The 25,974-nt window shown below is 44.5% G+C and overlaps 1 protein-coding gene across 5 annotated transcripts in view; it reads right to left on the bottom strand.

The window, feature by feature from the left end:
- Positions 1–25,974, bottom strand: part of LOC147121925 (uncharacterized) — a 173,631-nt gene that overhangs the window by 8,711 nt on the left and 138,946 nt on the right. For 2 of the 5 annotated variants that reach the window (XM_085982470.1, XM_085982473.1), the window contains 2 exons: positions 16,475–16,657; positions 9,722–9,781 (listed from right to left, as the gene is read on the bottom strand). In XM_085982470.1, the coding sequence (XP_085838596.1) occupies positions 9,722–9,781; positions 16,475–16,657 (243 nt within the window). Of the gene's footprint in view, positions 1–7,889; positions 7,987–9,721; positions 9,782–16,474; positions 16,658–25,974 lie in introns of all 5 variants that reach the window. The other 3 variants (XM_085982471.1, XM_085982472.1, XM_085982474.1) reach the window with 3 other exon arrangements.

Genomic DNA, 25,974 nt, shown 5'->3' with positions numbered 1-25,974 from the left:
TTCCTGCAAATTTGCTCCTCTATATCCTTCCCACTAGTTGGTGGCCTATAGAATACATCTAGTAGTGTAAAGTCACCTCTATTGTTTCTCAACTCTAGCCAAATAGATTCTGTCCTTGACCCCCTCCAGGACATCCTCTCTCTCTCTCTCTCCAGCACTGTAATATTCTCCTTAATCAATACAGCCACCCCACCTCCTTTCTTTCCTTCCCTATCTTTCCTGATCACCTTATATCCAGGAATATTTAGTACCCAATCCTGCCCTTTTTTGAGCCAGGTCTCCGTTATCACCACAACATCATATTCCCATGTGGCTATTTGTGCCTGCAGCTCACCAACCCTATTTACCACACTTTGTGCATTCACACACATGCACCGTAAACCTATCTTAGACGTTCTTGTGTTCTCTCTTAGTACAGTATTAGGTGGACCAGACTATCTCTTACTCTAGTGCTATCTGTCTCTCCCAATCCTTTGTGCACCTTGTTTCTCCTTTCTAATGCTACATCCTGGTGCCCATCCCTCTGCCAAATTAGTTTAAACCCTCCCCAACAGCACTAGTAAACCTCCCCCCGAGAGGACATTGGTCCCGGCTCTATTGAGGTGCAACCCATCCAGCCTGTACAGGTCCCACCTCCCCCAGAACCGGTCCCAATGTCCCAGGAATCTAAAGTCCTCCCTCCTGCACCATCTCTCCATCCACACATTCATCTGCTCTATTCTCCTATTTCTATACTCACTAGCTCGTGGCACCGGGAGTAATCTGGAGAATACTATCTATGAGGTCCTGCTTTTTAATCTGTTTCCTAGCTCCCTAAAATTTGCCTGCAGGACTAATCTAATTGAATTTTTTGATGAAGTAACAGGCAGGATTGATGAAGGGAATGCAATGGATGTTGTCTACATGGATTTTCGGAAGGTGTTTGACAAAGTACCACATAGAAGGCTGGTTAACAAAATTGAGGCTCATGGAATAGGTGGGTCAGTGGCAGCTTGGATAAGGAATTGGCTTAAGGACAGAAAACAGCAAGTTGTGGTAAATGGCTGTTTTTCAGACTGGAGGATGGTAGACAGCGGTGTTCCCCAAGGGTCAGTGCTGGGGCCACTGCTTTTTTTGATATATATAAATGACTTGGATATTGGAATACAGAGTAGAATTTCTAAGTTTGCCGATGACACCAAACTTGGGGGGGTGGCAAACAGTGAGGATGATATCAAACGACTGCAACAGGACATAGAAAGGCTAGCAGAATGGGCAGACAAGTGGCAGATGGAATTTAATACAGAGAAGTGTGAGGTGATGTATTTTGGCAGAAGGAACAGGGAGAGGCAATATACACTTAATAGCACAGTTTTAAAGAATGTGCAGGGACAGAGGGACCTGTGCGTAGGTCCCTGAAGGTGGCAGGACATATTGAGAGAGTGGTTAACAAAGCATATGGGATCTTGGGCTTCATAAATAAAGGTATTGAGTACAAAAGTAGAGAAGTTATGCTGAACCTTTATAAAGCGCTGGTTAGGCCACAACTGGAGTATTGCGTCCAGTTCTGGTCACCACACTTTAGGAAGGATGTGAAGGCCTTTGAGATTTACCAGAATGGTTCCGGGGATGAGGGATCTTAGCTACAAGGACAGGTTGGAGAAGCTGGATTTGTTTTCATTAGAGCAAAGGAGGTTGAGGGGTGATTTGATAGAGGTGTACAAGATTATGACGGGTTTGGATAGGCTAGATGGGGAAAGGCTGTTCCCACTAGTTGATGGTACAAGGACTAGGGGACACAGATTTAAGGTTTTGGGCAAGAGATACAGGGGGGATGTGAGAAAAAACATTTTTACGCAGTGAGTGGTGATGACCTGGAATTCGCTGCCGACGGAAGTGGTGACACTCACTGATTTCAAGGGGAGACTGGATAGGAACGAGGGAAATAAACTTGCAGGGCTATGGGGATAGAGCGGGGGAATGGGACTGACTGGATTGCTCTACAGAGAGCCGGCGTGGACTTGATGGGCTGAATGGCCTCCTTCTGTGCCGTATGACTCTATTACCTCATCCCTCTTTCTACCTATGTCATTGATACCAATATGTGCCACGATCTCTGGCTGTTCATCCTCCGCCCTCAGAATGTTGTGCAGCCGTTCAGTGACATCCTTGACCCTGGCACCAGGGAGGCAACATACCATCCTGGATTCACGTCTGCGGCCACAGAAACGCCTGTCTATTCCCCTAGCTATCGAATCTCCTATTACTATTGCTTTCCTGATCTTCCTCCTCTCCCCTGCACAGCTGAGCCACCTGTGGAACTGGCTGTACTCCCCAGAGGAACCATCGCCCTTACCGGTATTTAGTCCTGAATACTGGTTAGAGAGTGAGATGCACTCAGGGGACTGTGCACTACCTGCCTGGTCCTCCTTGTCTGTAAATATTTATTCACTTTTTCCTTAAAAGATACAATGGTCCCTGCCTCAACCATTCCCTGTGGTAAAGCATTCCATGTTCCAACAGTCCTTTGTGTAAAGAAATGTTTCCTAACCGCTCTCCTCACTCTTAGTGACCATTTTAAATTTATGACCCCCTTGTTATTGACTATCTAACTAGAGTCTTTCCCTACTCAGCCTTTTAAAACGCTTGATAATTTAAAAAACCTCTATTAAATCTGCTCTTAACATTCTCTGCTTCGGTGGAAATAGTCCCCGTATCTCAAGTGTCTCCTCATAACTGTAGTTTCCTATCTCTGGCATCAACCAGCGGCAGGAAGTGGAAAGATATGGGTCAGTGCTCATGATACCTGCACCATTGAGTCCCTGATCTTACCTGGGCCACAGTGGAGAAGCACCAAGCAGAGGTCAAGCACTTATGTACAAGGAGGAAGGGAGGTGATAGGGTAGTCTCCGGACTGTTCTGTATCACTAGTGGCCAATTCAAGGGGAAGGTTGAGAAAAATGTTTCAAAATTACTTTATTCATTATTAAGCTTGACTTTTTAAAAATGTTTTGAGAGCTTAACTGTTGCACCCCTGCTTCCAGCCTAGTGGAGATCATCCCAGTTTGGCATAAAAGTAAAACAAAAAAGGTGACTCAACCGTGGCTAACAAGGGAAATTAGGGATAGCATAAGATCCAAGGAGAGGACATATAAATTGGCCAGAAAAAGCAGTACACCTGAGGATTGGGAGCAGTTTAGGATTCAACAAAGGAGGACAAGGGATTAATTAAGAAAGGGAAAATAGAATATGAGAGTAAGCTTTCAGGGAACATAAAAACTGACTGTAAAAGCTTTTATAGATATGTGAAGAGAAAAAGATTGGTGAAGTCAAGCGTAGGTCCCTTGCAGTCAGAATCACGGGAATTTATAATGGGGAACAAAGAAATGGCAGACCAATTAAATACATATTTTGGTTCTGTCTTCACAAAGGAGGACACAAATAACCTCCCAGAGATGTCAGGGAACATAGGGTCTGATGAAAGGGAGGAACTAAAAGAAATCAGTATTTGTAGGGAAATGGGGTTAGGGAAATTGATGGGATTGAAGGCTGATAAATCCCCAGGGCCTGATAATCTACATCCTAGGGTACTTAAGGAAGTGGCCCTAGAAATAGTTGATGCTTTGCTGATCATCTTCCAGCATTCGATGGAATCTGGAACAGTACCCATGGATTGGAGGGTAGCTAATGTTACCCCACTATTCAAAAAAGGTGGTAGAGAGAAAACGGGGAATTACAGACCAGTAAGCCTGACAGCGGAAGTGGGGAAACTGCTAGAGTCCATTATTTCTTATATATATATATAAAAGGATAGTTCTGTCTGTCTGGGCATCACTCAAAAGTTATAGAGCGTACCTACACATATGTTATATCAAAAGAAAGCTTATGATTAGGGGAGTCTACTAGGCATCTTTACTTTTTGGTCAGACAAAAATTGTTCAGACAGCAGACAAAAAACGTTCAAAAAAGGAAAAAAATCCGCTCATTAGCGGTTGACCAATCCTACCGCTCATTAGTGTTGAGTGACATGATGGTTGACCAATCCTACAGTTCAGTGACCTGATGGTTGACCAATCGGTGCGTCACGGGGGGCGTTTCATGGCGTTTGTGGGCGGGGCCTAATCCTTCAAACTGCCGTTACTGAGGTGAGTGGCGGCCATTACAGACCGGCCGGGCCTGAAGCTTAAAAAATTTCTCTCTCTCTCTCTCTCCTTCCCCCCCCCCCACTCTCTCTCTCTCTCTCTCGCTCTCTCTTCTTCCCTCTCTCTCTCTCTCCTTCCCCTCTCTTGCCGTGAGTGCAGGACCGGAAAACCGGGGCTTTCACACGAGCCATCTGTGGTAAACCACTAATCTGCCTGTACAGAACATGTCTGGGCATGCCTCAGCTGGCTCCGCCCCTGGCTCCACCCCTAAGCCCAGGTATAAAGGTGATTGACCTCCAGTCCCCCTGGCTTTAAGGATCGGTCTACCAGCAGAGGCATGCTCGTATTCTTTTGTTAATAAAAGCCTACTTGTTATAAGTTTAACTCTTAGTCTTCTGGAATTATTGATGGCGCATCACCGTCCCCGACCGATATTGGACACGGGAGTCCGGAGCGAAAGGCGTTCCACTGCCGCCCGGCCAACCGGGTCCAAAGAACCGCCGCGTTAACCATGAAGAACCCCGGACTCCCGGTGTCGGATATGCTCCGTTCTGGTACCGTGGTGAGTCGGAGGGAGAGGAGAGGGAGAGGGGAGGGAGGGAGAGAGAGGGAGGGAGAGAGAGCGGGGAGGGAGGGGGAGAGAGAGGGGTAGGGAGAGAGAGAGGGGGCGGGAGAGAGAGGGGGAGGGAGAGAGAGAGGGTGAGGGAACTTCCCGCCGACCTCACAAAATGCCTGCTGCCCTTCTTCACCGGCAGTCTCTCTCTCTCTCCCCCCCCAGTCTCTCTCTCTCTCCCCCCCCCAGTCTCTCTCTTCTCCCCCCAGTCTCTCTCTCCCCCCCCAGTCTCTCTCTCTCTCTCTCTCCCCCCCAGTCTCGCTCTCTCTCTCTCCCCCCCAGTCTCTCTCTCCCCCCTGTCTCTCTCTTCTCCCCCCAGTCTCTCTCTCGATCCCCGGGCCTCTCTCCCCCCGCAGTCTCTCTCTCTCTCTTTCCCTCTCTCTCTCTCCTTCCCACACAGACAGACAGACAGACAAACTCATTTATATATATATAATAAAAATTATTTCTACTTTTTTCATAACAACAGCACGGTGGCATAGTGGTTAGCACTGTTGCCTCACAGCGCCAGGGACCCGGGTTCGAATCCGGCCTCGGGCGACTGTCTGTGTGGAGTTTGCACATTCTCCCCGTGTTTGCGTGGGTTTTCTCCGAGTGCTCCGGTTTCCTCCTACAGTCCAAAGATGTGCGGGTTAGGTTGATTGGCTATGATAAATTGACCCTTAGTGTTAGGGGGATTAAATACGTGGGGTTACAGGGATAGGGTGCGATATGTGTTGGTGTAGGGGTTACGGGGATCGGGTGGGATATGTGTCGGTGCAGGCTCGATGGGCCGAAATGGCCTCTATCTGCACTGTGGGGTTTCTGTGTTTCTGTGTGAACATGCCCTCAAAAAACCCTCGGCACCGCCGGGCACTCCAGCTAGTAAAAGATGTAATAGCAGAGCACTTGGAAAACAGTGACAGGATCGGACAAAGTCAACATGGATTTACAAAAGGTAAATCTTGCTCGACTAATCTACTGGAATTTTTTGAGGATGTAACTGGTAAAATAGATAAGGGAGAACCAGTGGATGTGGTGTATTTGGATTTCAGAAGGCTTTCGATAAGGTCCCGCATAAGAGATTAGCGTGTAAAGTTAAGGCACATGGGATTGGGGGCAAGGTATTGACTTGGATAGAGAACTGGTTGGCAGACAGAAAGCAAAGAGTTGGAATAAACGGGTCTTTTTCCGAGTGGCAGGCAGTGAATAGTGGGGTACCGCAGGGATCGGTCCTTGGACCCCAGCTATTCACAATATATATATATGATCTAGACAAGGGAACTAGATGTAATATCTCCAAATTTGCAGACAACACAAAGCTGGGTGGGCGTGTGTGCTGTGAGGAGGATGCCGAGAAACTCCAGGATGATTTGGACAGGTTGGGTGATTGGGCAAAAGCATGGCAGATGCAATATATTGTGGATAAATGTGAGGTTATCCACTTTGGTGGCAAAAACAGGAAGGCAGATTATTATCTGAATGGCAATAGATTGGGAGAAGGGGAAGTGCAACGAGACCTGGGTGTCCTTGTGCACCAGTCGCTGAAGGTAAGCATGCAGGTGCAGCAGGCGGTTAAGAAGGCAAATGGCATGCTGGCCTTTGTAGCGAGAGGGTTTGAATGCAGGAACAAAGATGTCTTGCTGCAGTTATACAGGGCCTTGGTGAGACCACATCTTGAGTATTGTGTGCAGTTTTGGTCGCCTTATCTCAGGAAGGATGTTCTTGCCATGGAAGGAGTTCAGCGAAGATTCACCAGGCTGATACCTGGGATGGCAGGAATGACGTATGAGGAGAGATTGGGTCGATTGGGCTTATACTCGCTGGAGTTTAGAAGAATGAGAGGGGATCTCATTGAAACTTATAAAATTCTGACAGGACTGGACAGACTAGATGCAGGAAGGATGTTCCCGATGGTCGGGGAGTCCAGACCCAGGGGTCACAGTCTAAGGATAAGGGGTAGGCCATTTAGGACAGAAATGAGGAGGAATTTCTTCACCCAGAGAGTGGTGAACCTGTGGAACTCTCTACCACAGAAGGCGGTGGAGGCCAGTTCATTAAATATATTCAAGAAGGAGTTGGATATATTTCTTAAGGCTAAAGGGATTAAGGGGTATGGGGAGAAAGCAGGGACCGGGTACTGAAGTTGGATGATCAGCCATGATCGCCTTGAATGGCGGAACAGGCTCGAGGGGCCGAATGGCCTACTCCTGCTCCTATCTTCTATGTTTCTATGTTTCTATCAGCTACCTGAGCACAGATGAGTGAACTGAATCTGGCATCTTATGGTCTGTATGGTTGAGTTCAATACTGATTCTATCAACTGAGAAGATGCCTAATCTCATTTTACGTTATTGTCAAAACCTCTTCAGATTCCTTGTCAACATCAATGCTGTGCTCCCAGGTCTCAACCAGTGCTATAGTTTAACTGGCCTCTAGAAACTGCCCACAAAGGGAGCCTGGTATGAACCCATTTACATTGATGACTTGCTATCTGCCTGGTATGAACTCATTTGCATTGGTAAGATCAGGTACATATTCTGTGGGAATGACCATCCTGGTCATTGGTCTTGAGTGCCCTTTCTATATATTTTTTAATTTTCTCATTCTGTTTTGATTTCATGGTCTCCATAATTCTCCCAATAGCTATTATACGCTCATTTATTTTATTTTTTGAAATTTTCTTCTACTTTTATTTCTTATCTCTATGTTTTCATACAGTCAGTACTTTATTTAGAGACCAATTCTTTGCTAGCAAAATTAACTTAACATTTACTAATCAGAAATGTCAGGCCTGAGATTAACAAAATTAGGTTCAATCATTAGCCTAGCACACTGCAACAGATAGCCCATGCAATTTAAAATACCTGGTATTATCCACAGTGTATATTATATGCAGAGATTATTAAAGTACTAGCCAAATCCTATTTAAACATGTCACCGTCACACAAAAAGACAAAAGTTGTTCTCGTTTATGAGGACTGATAACGACATTTGCATTTGATGATTCTGCTGTGTTGCTTCCTGATATTATATTGCAGAAAGTTGCTCAATGCATTTTCACAAGATCAACCCTTATAAAATTAAACCAAAAAAAGTTTAACCCACATTTCAAGAATGAATACACCTAATACTAATTAATAAACAAACTGAGTGTAAATAAAATGTTGACATACATCATTCGATATTTGTAGGATCCCAGGACACATGCCGGCCATCATGTATTCCATTTAGAACCACAACATCATCCTCCGCAAGGGTAAAATGGAATACCTATGAGGTGTATGGTGTAGTAAAGTTAGTAGACTTTCATTACTCCTTAAAGTTAGCAACTCAGTGGGATAAAACTATGTGGAAATACCAGTTTATTTTTATTTAAAACAATAATCTGTAATTCTATTCAACAATTTTCATATAGAATTCTACTGATCAATAGGATGTACTGAGGTGGTTTATACAAAACATTGCCTCAAAATCATTTTACTGTCCTCGACCGAAACTTTTAAATACAATTAGGATGATGCAGTGGTGCAGTCTGTTGGATGTCCATTGCACTCAGGGGCAGGATGTGGGTTTGTGTCTGCCATTCCCTACACGAGCCACTGATCTCGTGAGCCAGCCATCAGATGGAGGGAGATTCCAACATCAGTTCCTCACAGAGAATTGCTGGCTCATGCTAACCTGCTCTCCTGTGCCTAATAGTGACTAAGTCAAGAACAGATGCTAGGAGCATGTCACGTGCCTCCCCTCTGCAATGAGGAAATATGAATAGTTCAGGGAGACTGAAATATAGAAAAAAAAACCTTCGGCTGCGCAGCAGCATAGCTTTTGTGGTACTGAATCCTGATGCCAGTGATTCTATCTCATTGGTACTAATGTTTCAGTGATTCTGATTTGTTGTTGTTAACACTTTGCACCAGTAATTCTGTTACTCTTTTGCACTAAAATTCTGTGGCAGTAATTCTGTAACTCACTGGTACTAACACTCTGTGCCAGTGATTACATAGGAGCAGGCGTAGGCTATTCAGCCCCTCGAGCCTGTTCTGTCATTCAATTAGATCATGGATGATCTGTACCTAAATTCCATTTACCCGCCTTTGATCCATATCTCTTCATATTCTTAACTCGTAAAAATGTATCCATTATCAGTCTTAAAAATTTCAACTGAACTAGCAGCCACAGCCTTCTGGAGGAGCAAGTCCAAATTTTCACAACCTTTTATGTGGGAAAAAATGCTTCCTGGTTTCACTCCTGAATGGCCTAGCTCTAATTGTTCTGGATTCCCCCACCAGCGGAAATAACTTTGCTATAGCTACCCTATTGAATCCTGTTAGCATTTTACTCACCTCAATTAAATCATCTCTAAACCTTCTAAACTCAAGGGAATACAAGCCAAGTTTATGCAACTTGTTCTCATAATTTAAGCTCTGGTATCATTCTGGTGAATCTGCGCTGTATCCCCATCAAAGCCAATATATCCTTCCTGCGGTGCGGTGCGGTGCAGTGCCCAAAGCTGAACTCAGTACTTCAGATGGGGCCTGACCAAGGCTCTATACAACTGAAGCATAACTTACTCACATTTGAATTCCAATTCATTAAGATAAAGGCCAACATCCCATTAGCCTTTTTGATTACTCTTTGTACCTGCACACTAGCTTTTAGTGATTTGTGTACCTGGACACTCAAATCCCTTCCCTCCTCCACAGGTCCCTGTCTCTCGCCATGAAGAAAATTCTGTTACTCATTGGATACTAACATCCTGTGCCAATGATTCTTTGACTCATTGATACTAATGCAAAGTTACTGAGTAGTAATTACGCTGTGTGCCAATGTTTCCATACAGAGTGAGCATTCAGTAGGAGATACTGACTGCCACTGAGGCACTCCACAAGGATGGAGGAAAGATTAAACTTTAGTGTGGGGAAAGGTGCAAAAGGACCTACAGAAGTCAATAATGTAAAGTGAGAAAAATATTAATAAAAATTAAATTTTCTTTAAAAAACCTTACCTGACAGTTTTCCCAAATCCTTTCTTTCTTTGTAGACTTTGGAATGGTGACAACTCCATTCTTGGTTAAAAAAAAGATAGTTAATCATCAAAGACTGACCCTAAACCTTTTAGCCTGAGTGAACAGTTTTGGGAGAAGTCATTTTGCTTCTCAGTCTCCTTACTACGGTATCATTTAAAGGACAGTCTTTTCTCCTTCCAGTAAAATAGGAAAAGGCCTAATGGTAGTGGGTACCGATAGAACTTTGCACATAAATGGCCTGTTTTTTTTAAAGAGGTTAAAATTTAAAAGAAAACAAATTCTCAATATTTCCGTAAAGGAGTAAAGATGTAAGGTGCTCTTTCTGTTTAATTCTCAGGGTTATTACATTGCATACAGCAGGGTTTGTAAAGTATATGCAGTAGTTACATACAGCAGGGTTAGTAAACTATATACAGTAGTTACATACGGCAGGGTTAGTAAACTATATACAGTAGTTACATACGGCAGGGTTAGTAAACTATATACAGTAGTTACATAGGGCAGGGTTAGTAAACTATATACTGTAATTATATACAGCAGGGTTACATAAGAAAATAAGAAATAAGAGCAGGAGTGGGCCATACTGCCCCTCAAGCCTGCTCCGCCATTCAATAAGATCGTGGCTGATCATCGACCTCAACTCCACTTTCCCGCCCGATCTCCCTACCCCTGATTCCCCTAGAGTCCAAAAATCTATCTATCTCAGCCTTGAATATACTCAAAGACTCAGCATTCACAGCCCTCTGGGGCAGGGAATTCCAAAGATTCACAACCCTCTGAGTGAAGAAATTCCTCCTCATCTCGGTCTTAAATAGCCTACCCCTTATCCTGAGACTATGCCCCCTAGGTCTAGACACTCCAGCCAGGAGAAACAACCTCTCAGCATCTAACCTGTCAATCCCCTTCAGAATCTTGTATGTTTCAATGAGATCACCTCTCATTCTTCTAAACTCCAGAGAGTATAGGCCCATTCTACACAATCTCTCAAAATAAGACATCCCTTTCATCCCAGGAATCAATCTAGTGAACCTTCGTTGCACCGCCTCCAAGGCAAGTATATCCTTCCTTAGATAAGGAGACCAAAACTGTGCACAGTACTCCAGGTGTGGTCTCACCAAGGCCTTGTACAATTGTAGCAAGATTTCTTTACTCACTCCAACCCCCTTGCAATAAAGGCCAACATGCCATTTGCCTTCCTTATTGCTTGCTGTACCTGCATGCTAGCTTTCTGTGTGTCTTGCACGAGGACACCCAAATCTATATACTGTGGCGACACGCCACCACTGGACATAATCCGCTCACGGCGGCACGGACAGTTTAAGCAGACGCCCCCAGCCGGGGGCCCTTTCCTCCAGCAACTTGTTTCCCGCAGGGACAGGCTGCCGGGAGCACTTCCTGTCTGGGAAGTATTTAAGTGGATGCGCGGGCTTTTCCAGTTCCTCTTTGCCATGAGGTAGAATAAAAGCAGTTGTGTTTTACTAGCTCAGGTCTCGACTCCCACGTTTGCCGCGGTATCTCAACAATACAGTGGTTATAGACAGCAGGGTTACTGAACTATATACAGTAGTTACGTACAGTAGGGTTAGTAAATTATATACAGTAGTTACATACAGCAGGGTTAGTAAATTATAGACGGTAGTTACATACAGCAGGGTTAGTAAACTATATACAGTAATTACATACACAGGATTAGTAAACTATATACAGTAGTTACATACAGCAGGGTTAGTAAACGATATATAGTAGTTACATACAGCAGAATTAGTAAACTATATACAGTAATTATATACAGCAGGATTGTTGGAAAACATGAAACAAATAGTGTAAATGCTTTACTTAGAAGATGAGTCCAGTCCAGTTCCATTACCATTAAGTAATAGCATCTGGAATTTAGCCTTTCATCATCAAAAGATAACTTCAAAATAAAGGTTTAGATTTGACATTGAGTGTAATTTACGGAGACATTTTTATGTTTCCTGACAAATTGTATGCACAGGAAATATATTTTTTGCTGTATAGACTTTATGACATTACATTAAAACAACTTGACAACTAAAATTTCTGACGAGATCATTTCTGATCTTAAGGTCTATCGAATTTGTATCTTAATGCGAGGAGCATTTGTAATAAGGTGGATGAGTTAGCTGCGCAAATAGAGGTAAACGAATATGATATGATTGGGATTACGGAAACATGGCTCCAGGGTGGCCAAGGCTGGGAACTCAACATCCAGGGGTATTCAATATTCAGGAAAGATAGGCAAAAAGGAAAAGGAGGTGGGTTAGCATTGCTGGTTAAAGAGGGGATTAACACAATTGAAAGGAAGGATATTAGCTCTGATGATGTGGAATCTGTATGGGTAGAACTGAGAAATACCAAGGGGCAGAAAACGTTAGTGGGAGTGGTATATAGACCTCCAAACAGTAATGCAGAGGTCGGCGATGGCATTAAACGGGAAATTAGAGAAGCGTGCAATAAGGGCACAGCAGTTATCATGGGTGACTTTAATCTACATATAGATTGGGCTAACCAAATTAGTAACAATACTGTGGAAAAGGAATTCCTGGAGTGTATACGGGATGGTTTCCTGGACCAATATGTCGAGGAACCAACTAGAGGTCAGGCCATCTTAGACTGGGTATTATGTAATGAGAAAGGATTAATTAGCAATCTTGTTGTACGAGGCCCCTTGGGTCGGAGCGATCATAATATGATAGAATTCTTCATTAAGATGGAGAGTGAAATAGTTGACTCAGAGACTAGGGTCCTGAATTTAAATAAAGGAGACTAGATGGTATGAGGTGTGAGTTGGGTAGGATTGATTGGGGAATGTCACTCAAAGGGTTGATGGTGGATGGGCAATGGCAAACATTCATAGATCGCATGGATGAACTACAGAATTTGTTCATCCCAGTTTCGCATAAAAATGAAACAAAAAAGGTGACTCAACCGTGGCTAACAAGGGAAATTAGGGATAGCATAAGATCCAAGGAGAGGACATATAAATTGGCCAGAAAAAGCAGTAAACCTGAGGATTAGGAGCAGTTTAGGATCCAACAAAGGAGGACAAAGGGATTAATTAAGAGGGGGAAAATAGAGTATGAGAGTAAGCTTGCAGGGAACATAAAAACTGACTGTAAAAGCTTTTATAGATATGTGAAGAGAAAAAGATTGGTGAAGTCAAGCATGGGTCCCTTGCAGTCAGAATCAGGGGAATTTATAATGGGGAACAAAGAAATGGTAGACCAATTAAATACATACTTTGGTTCTGTCTTCACAAAGGAGGACACAAATAACCTCCCAAAGATGTCGGGGAACATAGGGTCTAATGAAAGGGAGGAACTGATAGAAATCAGTATTTGTAGGGAAATGGTGTTAGGGAAATTGATGAGATTGAGGGCCGATAAATCCCCAGGGCCTGATAATCTACATCCTAGGGTACTTAAGGAATGGCCCTAGAAATAGTAGATGCATTGCTGGTCATCTTTCAAAATTTGATAGACTCTGGAACAGTACCCATGGATTGGCGGGTAGCTAATGTTACCCCACTGTTCAAAAAGGGTGGTAGAGAGAAAACGGGGAATTACAGACCGGTAAGCCTGACATCGGTAGTGGGGAAAATGCTAGAGTCCATTATAAAGGATGTAATAGCAGAGCACTTGGAAAAAAGTGACCGGATCGGACAAAGTCAACATGGATTTACAAAAAGTAAATCGTGCTTGACTAATCTACTGGAATTTTTTGAGGATGTAACTGGTAAAATAGATAAGGGAGAACCAGTGGATGTGGTGTATTTGGATTTTCAAAAGGCTTTCGATAAGGTCCCGCATAAGAGATTAGCGTGTAACATTAAGGCACATGGGATTGGGGGCAAGGTATTGACTTGGATAGAGAACTGGTTGGCAGACAGAAAGCAAAGAGTTGGAATAAACGGCTCTTTTTCCGAGTGGCAGGCAGTGACTAGTGGGGTACCGCAGGGATTGGTCCTTGGACCCCAGCTATTCACAATATATATTAATGATCTGGACAAGGGAACTAGATGTAATATCTCCAAGTTTGCAGACGACACAAAGCTGGGTGGGCGTGTGTGCTGTGAGGAGGATGCCGAGAAACTCCAGTATGATTTGGACAGGTTGGGTGATTGGGCAGAAGCATGGCAGATGCAATATAACGTGGATAAATGCGAGGTTATCCACTTTGGTGTCAAAAACAGGAAGGCAGATTATCTGAATGGCAATAGGTTGGGAGAAGGGGAAGTGCAACGAGACCTGGGCGTCCTTGTGCACCAGTCGCTGAAAGTAAGCATGCAGGTGCAGCAGGCGGTTAAGAAGGCAAATGGCATGCTGGCCTTTGTAGCGAGAGGGTTTGAGTACAGGAACAAGGATGTCTTGCTGCAGTTGTACAGGGCCTTGGTGAGACCACATCTTGAGTACTGTGTGCAGTTTTGGTCGCCTTATCTGAGGAAGGATGTTCTTGCCATGGAAGGAGTGCAGCGAAGATTCACCAGGCTGATACCTGGGATGGCAGGAATGACGTATGAGGAGAGATTGGGTCGATTGGGCTTGTACTCGCTGGAGTTTAGAAGAATGAGAGGGGATCTCATCGACACATAAAATTCTAACAGGACTAGACAGCCTAGATGCTGGAAGGATGTTCCCGATGGTCAGGGAGTCCAGAACCAGGGGTCACAGTCTAAGGATAAGGGGTAAGCCATTTAGGACAGAGATGAGGAGGAATTTCTTCACCCAGAGAGTGGTGAACCTGTGGAATTCCCTGCCAAAGAAGGCAGTAGAGGTCAATTCATTAAATATATTCAAGAAGGAGTTGGATATATTTCTTACAGCTAAAGGGATTAAGGAATATGGAGAGAAGGCAGGAACAGTGTACTGAATTTGGATGATCAGCCATGATCTTATTGAATGGCGGAGCAAGCTCGAGGGGCCGAATGGCCTACTCCTGCTCCTATCTTCTATGTTTCTAAGGTACTTTACTTGACTGGAGCCCCCTTTAACAAGAAAGTTTGATTTTCTCCCCCCATTCCTAAAACACTGAGAAACCCTGTGCAGACAGTATCCCAAATTCATGCAGGATACCTTTGCCAAATACCGAGAAAATTCACACTGCACCAGATACCATCTCATTTCCTGCACCGGTCAAGGGTCACATAACAGAACAATGGGACCTAGCACTGGTCAACATCTGTATACTGCCCACTGAATGTTAGCTGCATTACTATAGAATTCCACTAAACACACAAGAATGTGTCACTCATTACTAATAAAATATTACAGATACAGAAGATAAACAGCACATGAGTAATACTTATCCTTACTGTTAATTGACTATGGATTAAAGGAGAACATTACCAGGGAGTGGGAATTAGTAGGCCTTTTGATGTAAAGTACTTTCCCCATTAGTTATGGAGATTTTATTTTCCAAACTTCTGGTTGAAGGATCCTTGTTTTTTTTTAAATCTGTTTTTGTACTCATCAAGGTGACAGATGTTAGTGCTGTGGAATGGAAGATTTTAAAATTGGAGTTATCCTAGCTCAGATTTAGCACAGTTAAATGCAGCCGAAACATCCCTCTAACCTGTCCAACCTCAAACCAGCACCCTCCAATACACCAGCGTGACATTTATCATTCAAATGCCAGTCATTCTGTGGCTCTTCGAAGTGAGATTGCCAATTTAGTGCAAATTATGGACAGATTTGTGCTGTTGGCCCTTACCCACTATAAACCGGGTTTCCAGTTGGATCCTTAAAGCCAGCATACATATGAGACTAAAGCAAAATACTGCAGATGCTGGCAATCTGAAATAAAAACAGAAAATGCTGGAAATACTGAGTACAGAATACTGACCTGCTGAGTATTTCCAGCATTTTCTGTTTTTATTTCATAATACATATGAGACTATCTTCCTATCTGTCGGAGGTGCCGTCTTTCGGATGAGACGTTAAACCGAGGCCCCGTCTGCTCTTTCAGGTGAACGTAAAAGATCCCATGGCACTATTTCGAAGAAGAGCAGGGGAGTTATCCCCGGTGTTCTGGACAATATTTATCCCTCAACCAACATAACAAAAACAGATTATTTGGTCATTATCACATTTCTGTTTGTGGGAACTTGCTGTGCACAAATTGGATGCCGCGTTTCCTACATTACAACAGTGACTCCACTTCAAAAATACTTCATTGACTCTAAAGCGCTTTGAGACGTCCGGTGGTCGTGAAAGGTGCTATATAAATGCAAGTCTTTCTTTCTTTATATCTGGATTTGAACCCAAGTCCCAGAGCTGAAAATGCAATCCACTAAACCATCCAGGCTCCCTTGTTTTTAACACCACCACCACACGCACACACACTCCCAATCCCAGCATTTTGAATTTGAAAGGCAGTCAGCCACCCAGCTCATGTCGGTGATATGAAGCCAGCTATAGCAGGATTGTTCATAATTGTTGACACTGAATATTTCCAGCCTTGTAGCAGCATCCAGTATTGTTTATGTAACTACTTATTTAAAGGAGAAATATGCAAAATACAGTTAACACTAAATACAATTAAACCCTTTTTAAACATTTTTAGTATCACCAATATTCCTTTAGTCAAAACCACTAATGAGTTTTGGGTTGTGATTAAACTCCAGATATGGTTGTACGAGCCTGAACAAAAAAGTTAACCGATGGTAAATCATGACAAAGTATATCCAAAGTACAGTTTTGAAGCCTGACTTACTTGTATGCTCCAACGTATACAGATTTGAGAGGGTGAGCAATTATATTTCTCTGCCTTTTTGATGATGTCAGGATGTGACAAAGCCTGTCCTTTAGCCAGAGGGCAGTACCCTTCAAAGACTATTCCGTGGCTCCTGCAGTAGTCCACTAGTTCCTGGGGCCTCTGGAAAGGATGATATTCAGCCTGTGCAACATACAACAGTTGTACAGAATCATAGCGTACAGTACGATGCATTGTCACACAGGTCTACAGGTTATACCCTTAACTTTTTCAGCATGTTGTGTTAAATTTAAGTTTTTGTGCTAGATGTACAGTCTCCAATTTTAAGTACACTACAATGAAAATAACCTCAAAATCCAGTACAACGTTGGTATTTTAACAATTGTTTATGTTTTATTCAGGTTTGTTTTTTTCACCTCTTTAGGTGCCCCTTTGCCACACACTATGTGCAGGTAAGTCAGAGGTTGGCGGCCCAGTGATCAATCCTTCAGACCTGGATCATTATTTTGTAACTGGCCGATAGGCCATGTTCAAGTGTGGACATGGGCGACTCCTATTCAGGGTTATTCTCTCCATGAAGAAGCACCTCACTTCTGCTCAGCTGAGATGAGTAATTTGCAATGAGAAATATCACCAGCCTGAACTTGAATGCAACATTATGTTAGTGGAGAGACCTGCTCCGCCACTGGGCTACCCTTCGCTGTAGTTCTGGTCAGGACTAAATGAGGACTAAATCAGTTAAAGTATCAAATAAAAAAAGGTCCTTTATGTTTACAAATTATAACAATTGAATATCTAGCTAAATATAGAGTGGATCACTCATGCTCACAATAAGTCGGGGCATATGATCTCTCTCTTACCTGTTGAGTTCAGGATGCTTCTCTGCCTCCCTATCCCTTCTGCTTCTTTCTCTCTCTTCTCTCCTCCTGCTCTATTATGTCTTTCTCTTCTTATCTGCTTCTGTTTCTGTGCTCTTTTCTTCAATTGTATCAGTTGGGTGGCATGGTGTGGAAAGGAACCGCTGAGGGTACAGGCCGCATTTTCCAGTGGCAGGCACGAGTGCAGGTGCGGGGAACATGTGATTTGAAGGCCTCATCATCTCCCTCCCCATCTCCTTCCATGCCCACACCCCATAATATCCTCCCCTTCTCACCACTCCTTTGCTTTTGTCGTGTCCATGACACTGTTTCCTCTGCATTTCCAGCCACATCCCCCAGCCTCCCCTCTCGAGTCCCCTGCCTTCCTGCTCTTCTTTCCCTCAGTACCTCATCGCATGTTCTCCCACTCCACTCACCACCAACCTGTCCCCTTCTCTTGTCACTTGCTCTCTCCCCATCCTCTCCCTTCCATCACATCCTATCACTCTCTATCGTATCCCTTCCACCTTTCCATCCTGAGCCTGTATACCATCCCCTCCTATCTGATTTCCTCCACTACCCTCATCATTATTTTCCCCCACACCTTCCTAGATCCTCTCACTAATGCAAACCCACAGCACGAAGCTGGGAATTGGCAAGTTCTTTTTTAAAGCAGTAACAGGGCTGTAATCCCGAGCTTAGTTTAGGAAACTGATGAAGAGGGAACGAAGAGATGTGTGGGTTAGCCCAAGGGTGGACAGGCAAACATTCCTCCTAGAGTCCATCATATCACCCCATCGTAACATTCCCAACACCCATTATATTCCCTGCCTGCCCGCCAGCTCCAATCCACTCCACTCCCCAGACAATGTCCTGGTGAGGAATACCATGACAGATCTACTAGTTTTCAGACATGTTTTAAATTCAGGGTATACAGTAAAGTATCAAAACTTTGAACAGCACATAAAATGCAACTACTTTCAACTTTCGTGTTAGAAAGCAGAAAGAGGATTTTACGACAGGAGCATTCCTGCTAATAACCAGCACAATGCTAGAAGAGAACTGTTGGTAGACTCCTTCACATAAGTCCTTCAGCAGTTACAGCCAGACTGAGAATGTAGTTCCTGTTGTTTATACAGCATTCATTTATTATTTACTTAAATGGAAGGAAACCATTGCAAACCGTTATAATAGTTATTACTCATTTTGGTTTCCCGTACTCAAAACCACTTTTTTTTTTACAGTTAGCTTGTGGTACGTGTCCCTAGCCAGACACACCCACTCAGATATTAACCAGTAAAATGTATTTGTGACTGGAGCAGCTAAATGACACACGCTCTAGGAAATTTAACTTTTTTTTGTAACGTCACAGAACTGGATTGCTTGGCCAGAGAAACATCCTGCTCCCCAACTACAGAACACACTGTCCACCCAGACAACAATAATCTGGCCAGCATTCAGCTTTCACTTACTACTAATCAAGATCCTAAAGGCCAAGCGCAGGCAAGAAACAGAAACAAAAAAAATGTGTGCGGAAAAATAATTACCAGCAGGAAAAGAGTTCACAAAGCAGACACATCCAGGACAGTAACCTTCCCAGTATTATGACTGGGACTTCAGCGTAATATCAGGAGTGAAACTTTGGGAATTGGAAAAATGCTTGCTGTTGTCAGACATAGATTTCCTCCCTTTTTCAATCTTTTAGATCTTTTTCAAACTACATTCTTCCAGGAAAGTCACTCAAGGCACCCCAGGAGATTACACAGCTTCCAAGTGGGATGGGGAGTGTATGTATTGTGATGTACATCACAATTATATGGACCAGTAGGTCTTTTCGTCTGTCATTTTTCATACATTCGTCTCTCCAACACGGGAGGTACGCTGCAGAGACCTACTTGGTGAAACAGGCAGCTTGATTCACCAGGCACCTTAAATGAACAAACTCATCTCAAATCTGGGGGGCCTTGTGTGAGACTCAAAGCAAGAGTGGCAGCAGTAGAGTCAAATGAGAACACACCGACCTCTGAAGCTTCCCCAACCTCTCAAAGAAAAATCAATTGGCGTTGTGTATGGCATAATAAGATGTAAGTGACTACTTTAGCAAATAACCGTAGACTCAAAAAAACTGTCCCTATTTCTGAAACAAAAAAAATCTAAAATTAAAATAGAAAATGTGAAAAATACCTTCTTCTTAGGCAGTCCTTCAGGACCGAGGATGACTTGCTTCCACACTAAAGATGAGTCCAATGCGGGACCTACAGTCTCTGTCACAGGTAGGGCAGACGGTGGTTGAAGGGGCGGGTGGGTGGGGTGCTTGGGTTGACATGCGCTCCTTCCGCTGTTTGCGCTTGGCTTCCGCTTGCTCCCGTCGAAGAGACTCGAGGTGTTCGGCGCCTTCCCGGATGCTTCTCCTCCACTTTGTGCAGTCTTGGGCCAGGGATTCCCAGGTGTCGGTGGGGATGTTGCACTTTTTCAAGGAGGCTTTGAGGCTGTCCTTGAAGCGTTTCCTCTGCCCACCTGGGGCTCTCTTGCCGTATCGGAGCTCCGAGTAGAGCGCTTGTTTTGGGAGTCTCGTATCGGGCATGCATACGATGTGGCCCATTCATCGGAGCTGATCAAGCGTGGTCAAAGCTTCGATGCTGGGGATGTTGGCCTGAGCGAGAACACTGACGTTGGTGCACCTATCCTGCCATTGGATTTGCAGGATCTTACGGTACCTCTCCAGTGCTTTGAGGTGCCTGTTGTACATGGTCTATGTCTCTGAAGCATACAGGAGGGTGGGTATTACTACTGCTCTGTAGACCATGAGCTTGGTGCTGGGTTTGAGGTCCTGGTCTTCAAACACTCTCTTCCTCAGGCGACCGAAGGCTGCACTGGCACACCGAAGGCGGTGTTGGACTTCGTCATCGGCGTCTGCCCTTGTTGACAGTAGGCTCCCAAAGTATGGAAAGTGGTCCATGTTGTCCAAGGCCTCGTCATGGATTTTGATAATCGGGGAGCAGTACTGCGTGGCAGGGGCAGGTTGGTAGAGGACGTTTGTCTTACGGATGTTTAGTGTACGCATCCGCATGCTACCTGCCATCACCTCAGCACAACCCCAGCCCAGCATGAGGTTGTGGAAAATATGCAGCAGGTTCATCTGCATCTGAAAAAAAACAGGTTAGCACTTCGGGTATAGACCCTTCATCTACACCCAAAACGTCAATCTGTCTCCTCTACAACAACACAAAAGCAAAATACTGTGGATGCTGGAAATCTGAAATAAAAACAGAAAATGCTGGAATGCTGGAAATATTCAGCAGGTCAGAAGAGAAACAGAGTTAACGTTTCAGGTCGATGACCTTTCAGATTTGTTAATTTGTCTCCTCTCTTTGCAGCTGCTGGTGGACTGGCAGTGTATTTCCACCATTTTCTGCTCCTATTTTTGCTGCAATTATAACCTTTATACAGAGTCCAAGCAATTTTTGAGAACATGGTGGTTAAACTATCTTCCTCCAGTATGGAGGGTTTGAAGGTCTGAATGGCTAACCTTAGAGCATAAAAATTCGATGGTTTAACACTGGCCATTAAGGCCCGTTTTGTAGAAAAAATGGTGGCCGCCTCACTTTCGGCGCGGGACACAATGGCCGCCATTTTGGTAAGGGCCATAGCACTGCCGTTGACAGCACTGGCCTCTCAAATGTAAATTAGCAGATCGTGACGTCAATGGGCGTGCAATGCCTGACTTGACACCACGACTGCTAATTTGGAAGTTCTCGCTCTCCTTTACGCAGTGTCCTAACCACGCACAGAAAAGGGTGCGTGAAGCAGCCCTGCAGAGACCCTGTCAGCGTTTTTAAAGGGACACACACATTTTTCAGCTAAGTTTGGATTTAAGCTTTTGGACTTTTAAAATATTTTATTGAAGTAGTGGCTTGGTGCAATAGGTTTAAAAAGTTTTTAAAGTGTGCAGGGAGTGCTGCTGGATGCTTGCAAGGCTTCAGATGGTAAAGGAAGGCCTCGGAGAAGACAGAAAATGCTGGAAATACTCAGCAGGTCAGACAGCATCTGTGGAGGGAGAAACAGAGTTCACGTATCAGGTCGAGATGCTGCTTGACCTGCTGAGTATTTCCAGCATTTTCTGCTTTTATTTCAGATTTCCAACATCTGCTCGCAGACGGAAGAGGAAGAAGCAGAAGAAGAAAATGCAGAAGAGGAGGAAGTAGCAGGGGAAGATGGAGACGAAGAAGATGCAAAAGAGGAGGAAGCGGAAGGAAGGATGCAATCCAGAGAGCCCCTTTCTGGCCAGGATATTCGGGATGGAATCATCCACCTGCGGTACCAGTGAACACAACCGCAATTCACTTTTAACATTTGTCCAACACCTTACCTTCCCTCTGTTACTGACCATCAAAGTGTCCTCTTGGCCACAATGCTAAAATAAAAACCACCACAAAGCAAACTTTCCAATACAACTTTATCCATATATACATCCAATATGACATCAAGAAATCAACTAATCACCTTTGTGCATTCCCTTAGTGACTGTCTTGCATGTGCCTTTGCCTATCCTAGTGATGTGACCCAGTGGCTGCATCATGGCTGGTGGAAGGCTGCTGACTTTCAGTGGGGGCGACTGCAGATTGCCATGCAGGACGACCTCAAGGAGCTGGTGGCTGGGAGTGTGAAATCGAGTGATAGTGTTTTTTCTTCTTCGCTCTCCTCTCCTTGCTCACCCACTGGCTGGGCAGGCTGGATATCTTGGGTGTCTGAAATGAGGAAGACACAAGATAGAAGTATTCAGCACTAACACAAATGGCTCAACAAGCCAGGGAAGGGGCTCCAGGGTCTCGCACGCGGCACTCCAGCTCTCTGGATTGCATCCTTCCTTCCGCTTCCTCCTTTTCTGCTTCTTCCTCTTCTGCATCTTACTCTTCTGCTTCCTAGAGTTGTGATGAGGGGAGGGCGGGAAAGCAAGAGGTGCATGCTTACATCATGCGCACCTTGTAAATCAGAAGATATTGTGGGATGAGGGGGAAGTGGGAGGTGAGGAGGAGGATAACATATGAGGATACCAGCATTTGTATCCTTTCAGCCCCGCCGCTGGCCAAGGGCTCAGCCATGCCCCTGGGGGGTGAGGTGAATCAAGGAATGGGAGGTGCGCCTCGAGTTTGATACAGATTGTTGGTAGGTGAGTGATGGTGGGGGGGGGGGGTTGCGCAATGAACAGTGTGTGAGGCTAGTGGTGCAGTTGGTAAGATGGCTTTTGAAGATGCATTCACTGACCTTGACCACTGGTCTGAGGTCATGAAACTTCTTTGGGCACTGGAGCTAGGTCCTGGGGCGGGGTGGGGGGCGACACTGCTGGCAGTGACGGCCTTGGTGATCCGGTCCCACATTGTCCTTTCTGGAAGGCCTCCTGGCCCCTGTGGGTAGAGGATCTCTCTTGCAGCGTTGACCCCCTGCACAAAACTGGAGTGCTGTGAGTGAGACCCTGGGTGCCCCTTACCTGGCTTGTTGAGCCATTTGTGTTAGTGCTGAAGCACTTCTACCTTTTTTATAACAGCGGAAGGCAGTTCAGCTTTAAGAGCTGAAGACTACCATTTTGGAATTATTTTTTGTTTAAAAATTCCCAGAAGGCAATTGAGCTAAAGGCTAAAGACTGCCTATTTTTAAATGATTTTTATTTTTTTCATTTTGGAATGCAGTTCCCCTTTAAGGGATCGCCACTGCTTTCTAAAAGGACAGGCTAGCTTTAAGAGATCCGGGGACACAACAGCCATGCTACATTGGGCCTCCTGCTGATACTACCCGAAACAGTGCGTTACATGGTAGGTTTTGTGCTGCGCTAATTTAAATCAGCAGACAGCACCAAAATAGTGGTGTTGCCTGCACTCTTTCTGTGGGCGGCCGTTAACTTCAGCCTGCGGTGACACCGCCCGTTTCCTGGCCTAATCGAATTTTCCAACCCTAGGACTGTGAATAGTGTCACTCCCCATTTGCTAGCTATCCAAATCAGTGTGCTTCACACAGGACAGATTCCTCTGCTGATTCTTCCATTTCTCTCTTCCACTGAGTGACCCGGCTGAGAATGAGCGAAGATTCTCACTGAAGGTAGCGGAGCTTGAATCCCAATCTCTGCTAGCATTCTAATCTGGCTGCCTGAATAGGAGTACATTGCTCTACCACTCAAACTATTAGGCTACACACATTAATACCCTTCAGCAAGCTGCAAATAAGTCTAAGTCCAGGAAGGGGTGGGACTTAAATGTGTGACATTAGCATGGAAACCAAATGTTATTTTGTTTTTTGAGGATTTCTGAGGATTTCCCCACTGCTGCCTAAACCCAGGATATCGCCGCAGTGTTTAGCTACATTTAATAGTTTGTTTTATCAGCACAATTTGGTTCTGTGTTAATCTATGGTGATTTTTAGTCAAATGTTGTTTGTCAAAACGCTCCTGTGAAGTGCCTTGGGACGATTTACAAAGTTAAAGGTGCTATATAAATGCAAGTTGTTGTTGTTTTGATGCTATTATTGGCAGTGTTAATTTCTGAGTAATTTAACATAATGCTATTTGCAGCAACATTGGGCAGGATTTTCATTGGGCCGTGGAGGCGGGATTGGAGGCGTGTGGGGGGCTAAAATCACGAAATCGGGGGGCACGAACCCATCCCGCCCCTAACCCGCCTCCATGCCAGTTTCAAAGGAGGCAGATACCCGACCTGTGCTGGGACCCACCTCCCCGAGGTGGGAAGGGGATTAGTGCTAATTAACTGCCTGTTAACAGGTAGTTAACAGGCAGTTTTTAGCCTAATCCCTATTTTTATTCCTGAAGTGTGGGATTCCCGACGGCTCCAAACCACGCCAAGTTAGCGAGGCGGACCGTCGGGCTGAAGGGCTTGGAGGGTTCGAGATGTCCGGTGTTCAGGTGAATGATGTGTGCATAAGTGCAGAGGTAAGTGTGTTTGGTGTGTGTAAAGTGTTTAAAGAAGTTTAATTACCTTTACTTACCTTTACAGCCTTCCTTCCTTCAGGTCTCGGGAGTCCCTCATCCCACCGGCACAGAAAGCAGAATGGCCGCGAGCTGTCAAAAGTTGCAGCATTCAGCTTTCTGTTCTGGAGAGATCTCTAAATCAGCCTGAGAGGAAGGAATTAACTTAGAGTGCAGATTGTCAATGTTTGACAGCTTCAAAGAGCTGTCAAACGCTGATATTTCATCTGTCAAATCTGTGACGTCACCTGTTGCTGGGTGGCCCTTAATTGGCCTGCTGAGCCCACTGGGCGGGCTCAACAAGGTTAATCAAGTGAAAATCGCGTGGGTTGGCCACAACTCGATGGAGACGGGACTACAACCCCAAAAGTTGTAGTCCCGCCTCCTACACGCCTCCAGTATCAAAATCCAGCCTTGAGTCTTTGCACGTCAGTGCGTTTAATTTGGAAAGGGACCCTTGTCTCAGCATAAACCATGTCATTTATGCTTGAACAGCCACAAGTGGATGAGAATTTGAAAGAGACATTTAAAAAACAATTTTGATCCAAAGTTAGCTGATATCTCCAGTGAGATGGAATAGATTATGCAAAATCAATTTGTGGCAGAGAAATGTGAAATACCTTTGAATATTTTTACACCGAGTATGTAAAGTCCTAAAGTAACCTAATTACTGATTATAAATGCAAGTGCTTGAGATACACCATAGTTACAAAATTAAGTTTACCATTAACGGAGCTGAAATCCAAAATGTTTCTTTAAAAAAACATTTTTTTTTTATTTGCCACTTTGGGACATGACGAAGTCTGCCAATGATGGGGCAAGGTGAGGGGGATGCACAAAAAGCTAGAGTCGGAGGAATACAGAGTTCAGGGGGTGCTTTAGGGGTTACAGAGATAGGGAGTGCTGAGGCCATTATGAGATTTAAACATAAGGATGAAAATTTTAAATTGGAGGCGTTTGGGGGACTGGGAGCCAAAGTAGGTCAGTGAGGTGTGAGGATGGGGGTGGTGGGTGAGCGGGACTTGGTGAGTGATAGGATAAGGGCAGCAGAGTTTTGGATGAGCTGAAGTTTATGGACGTTGGAAGATGGGAGGCCAGCCAGCAGAGCACTGGAATAGTCGAGTCTGGCGCTAACAAAGGCATGGATTATATTTGGAGTAGCAGGCGGGCTGAAACAGGGGCGGAGACGGGCGATGTTACAGAGGTGGAAGTAGGTGGTTTTGGTGATGGAGAGTATATGGGGTTGAAAAGGAAGAACGCCATGAGCTCTTTGCACTTGTGGACGGGACAGGGCAGAGGGGTTTAAAGAGTTGGTTAGTAGTGAAGAAAAGAAGCCGTTGGTTATCTTCTCTCTCCAGAATGACCCTGGAGTAGTGGGCAGTTTCGGCAGAGGAGAGGGCAGCCAGATAGTGCTTTATGTGGTTTAGCCAGATCTGATTTATTTAACATATTATATTTTCCTACAATGTTCACTACATTTTCAGAGTGAATACCCATTCGGTGAATATTCCCAAAGATACTTGATAGAAAGAACATGATACACGTTGCTGAGTGACAGTTTTCATGAAAATAAACCAGATTCATGTTGGGCCTCATAACTCACTGGCAAATTCTAGATCAGATTACAAAACTGCTTTATAACTGAGAGTTAAAATAAGATGGAGCTACTG

This window comes from Somniosus microcephalus, chromosome 3 (assembly GCF_052327205.1).
Source record: "Somniosus microcephalus isolate GS21.2 chromosome 3, FLI_Smic_1.0, whole genome shotgun sequence".
NCBI classification, from domain to species: Eukaryota; Metazoa; Chordata; class Chondrichthyes; order Squaliformes; family Somniosidae; genus Somniosus; species Somniosus microcephalus.
Note: the sequence above shows the minus strand (reverse complement) of the source record. Positions and strands in the feature narration are given on the sequence as shown.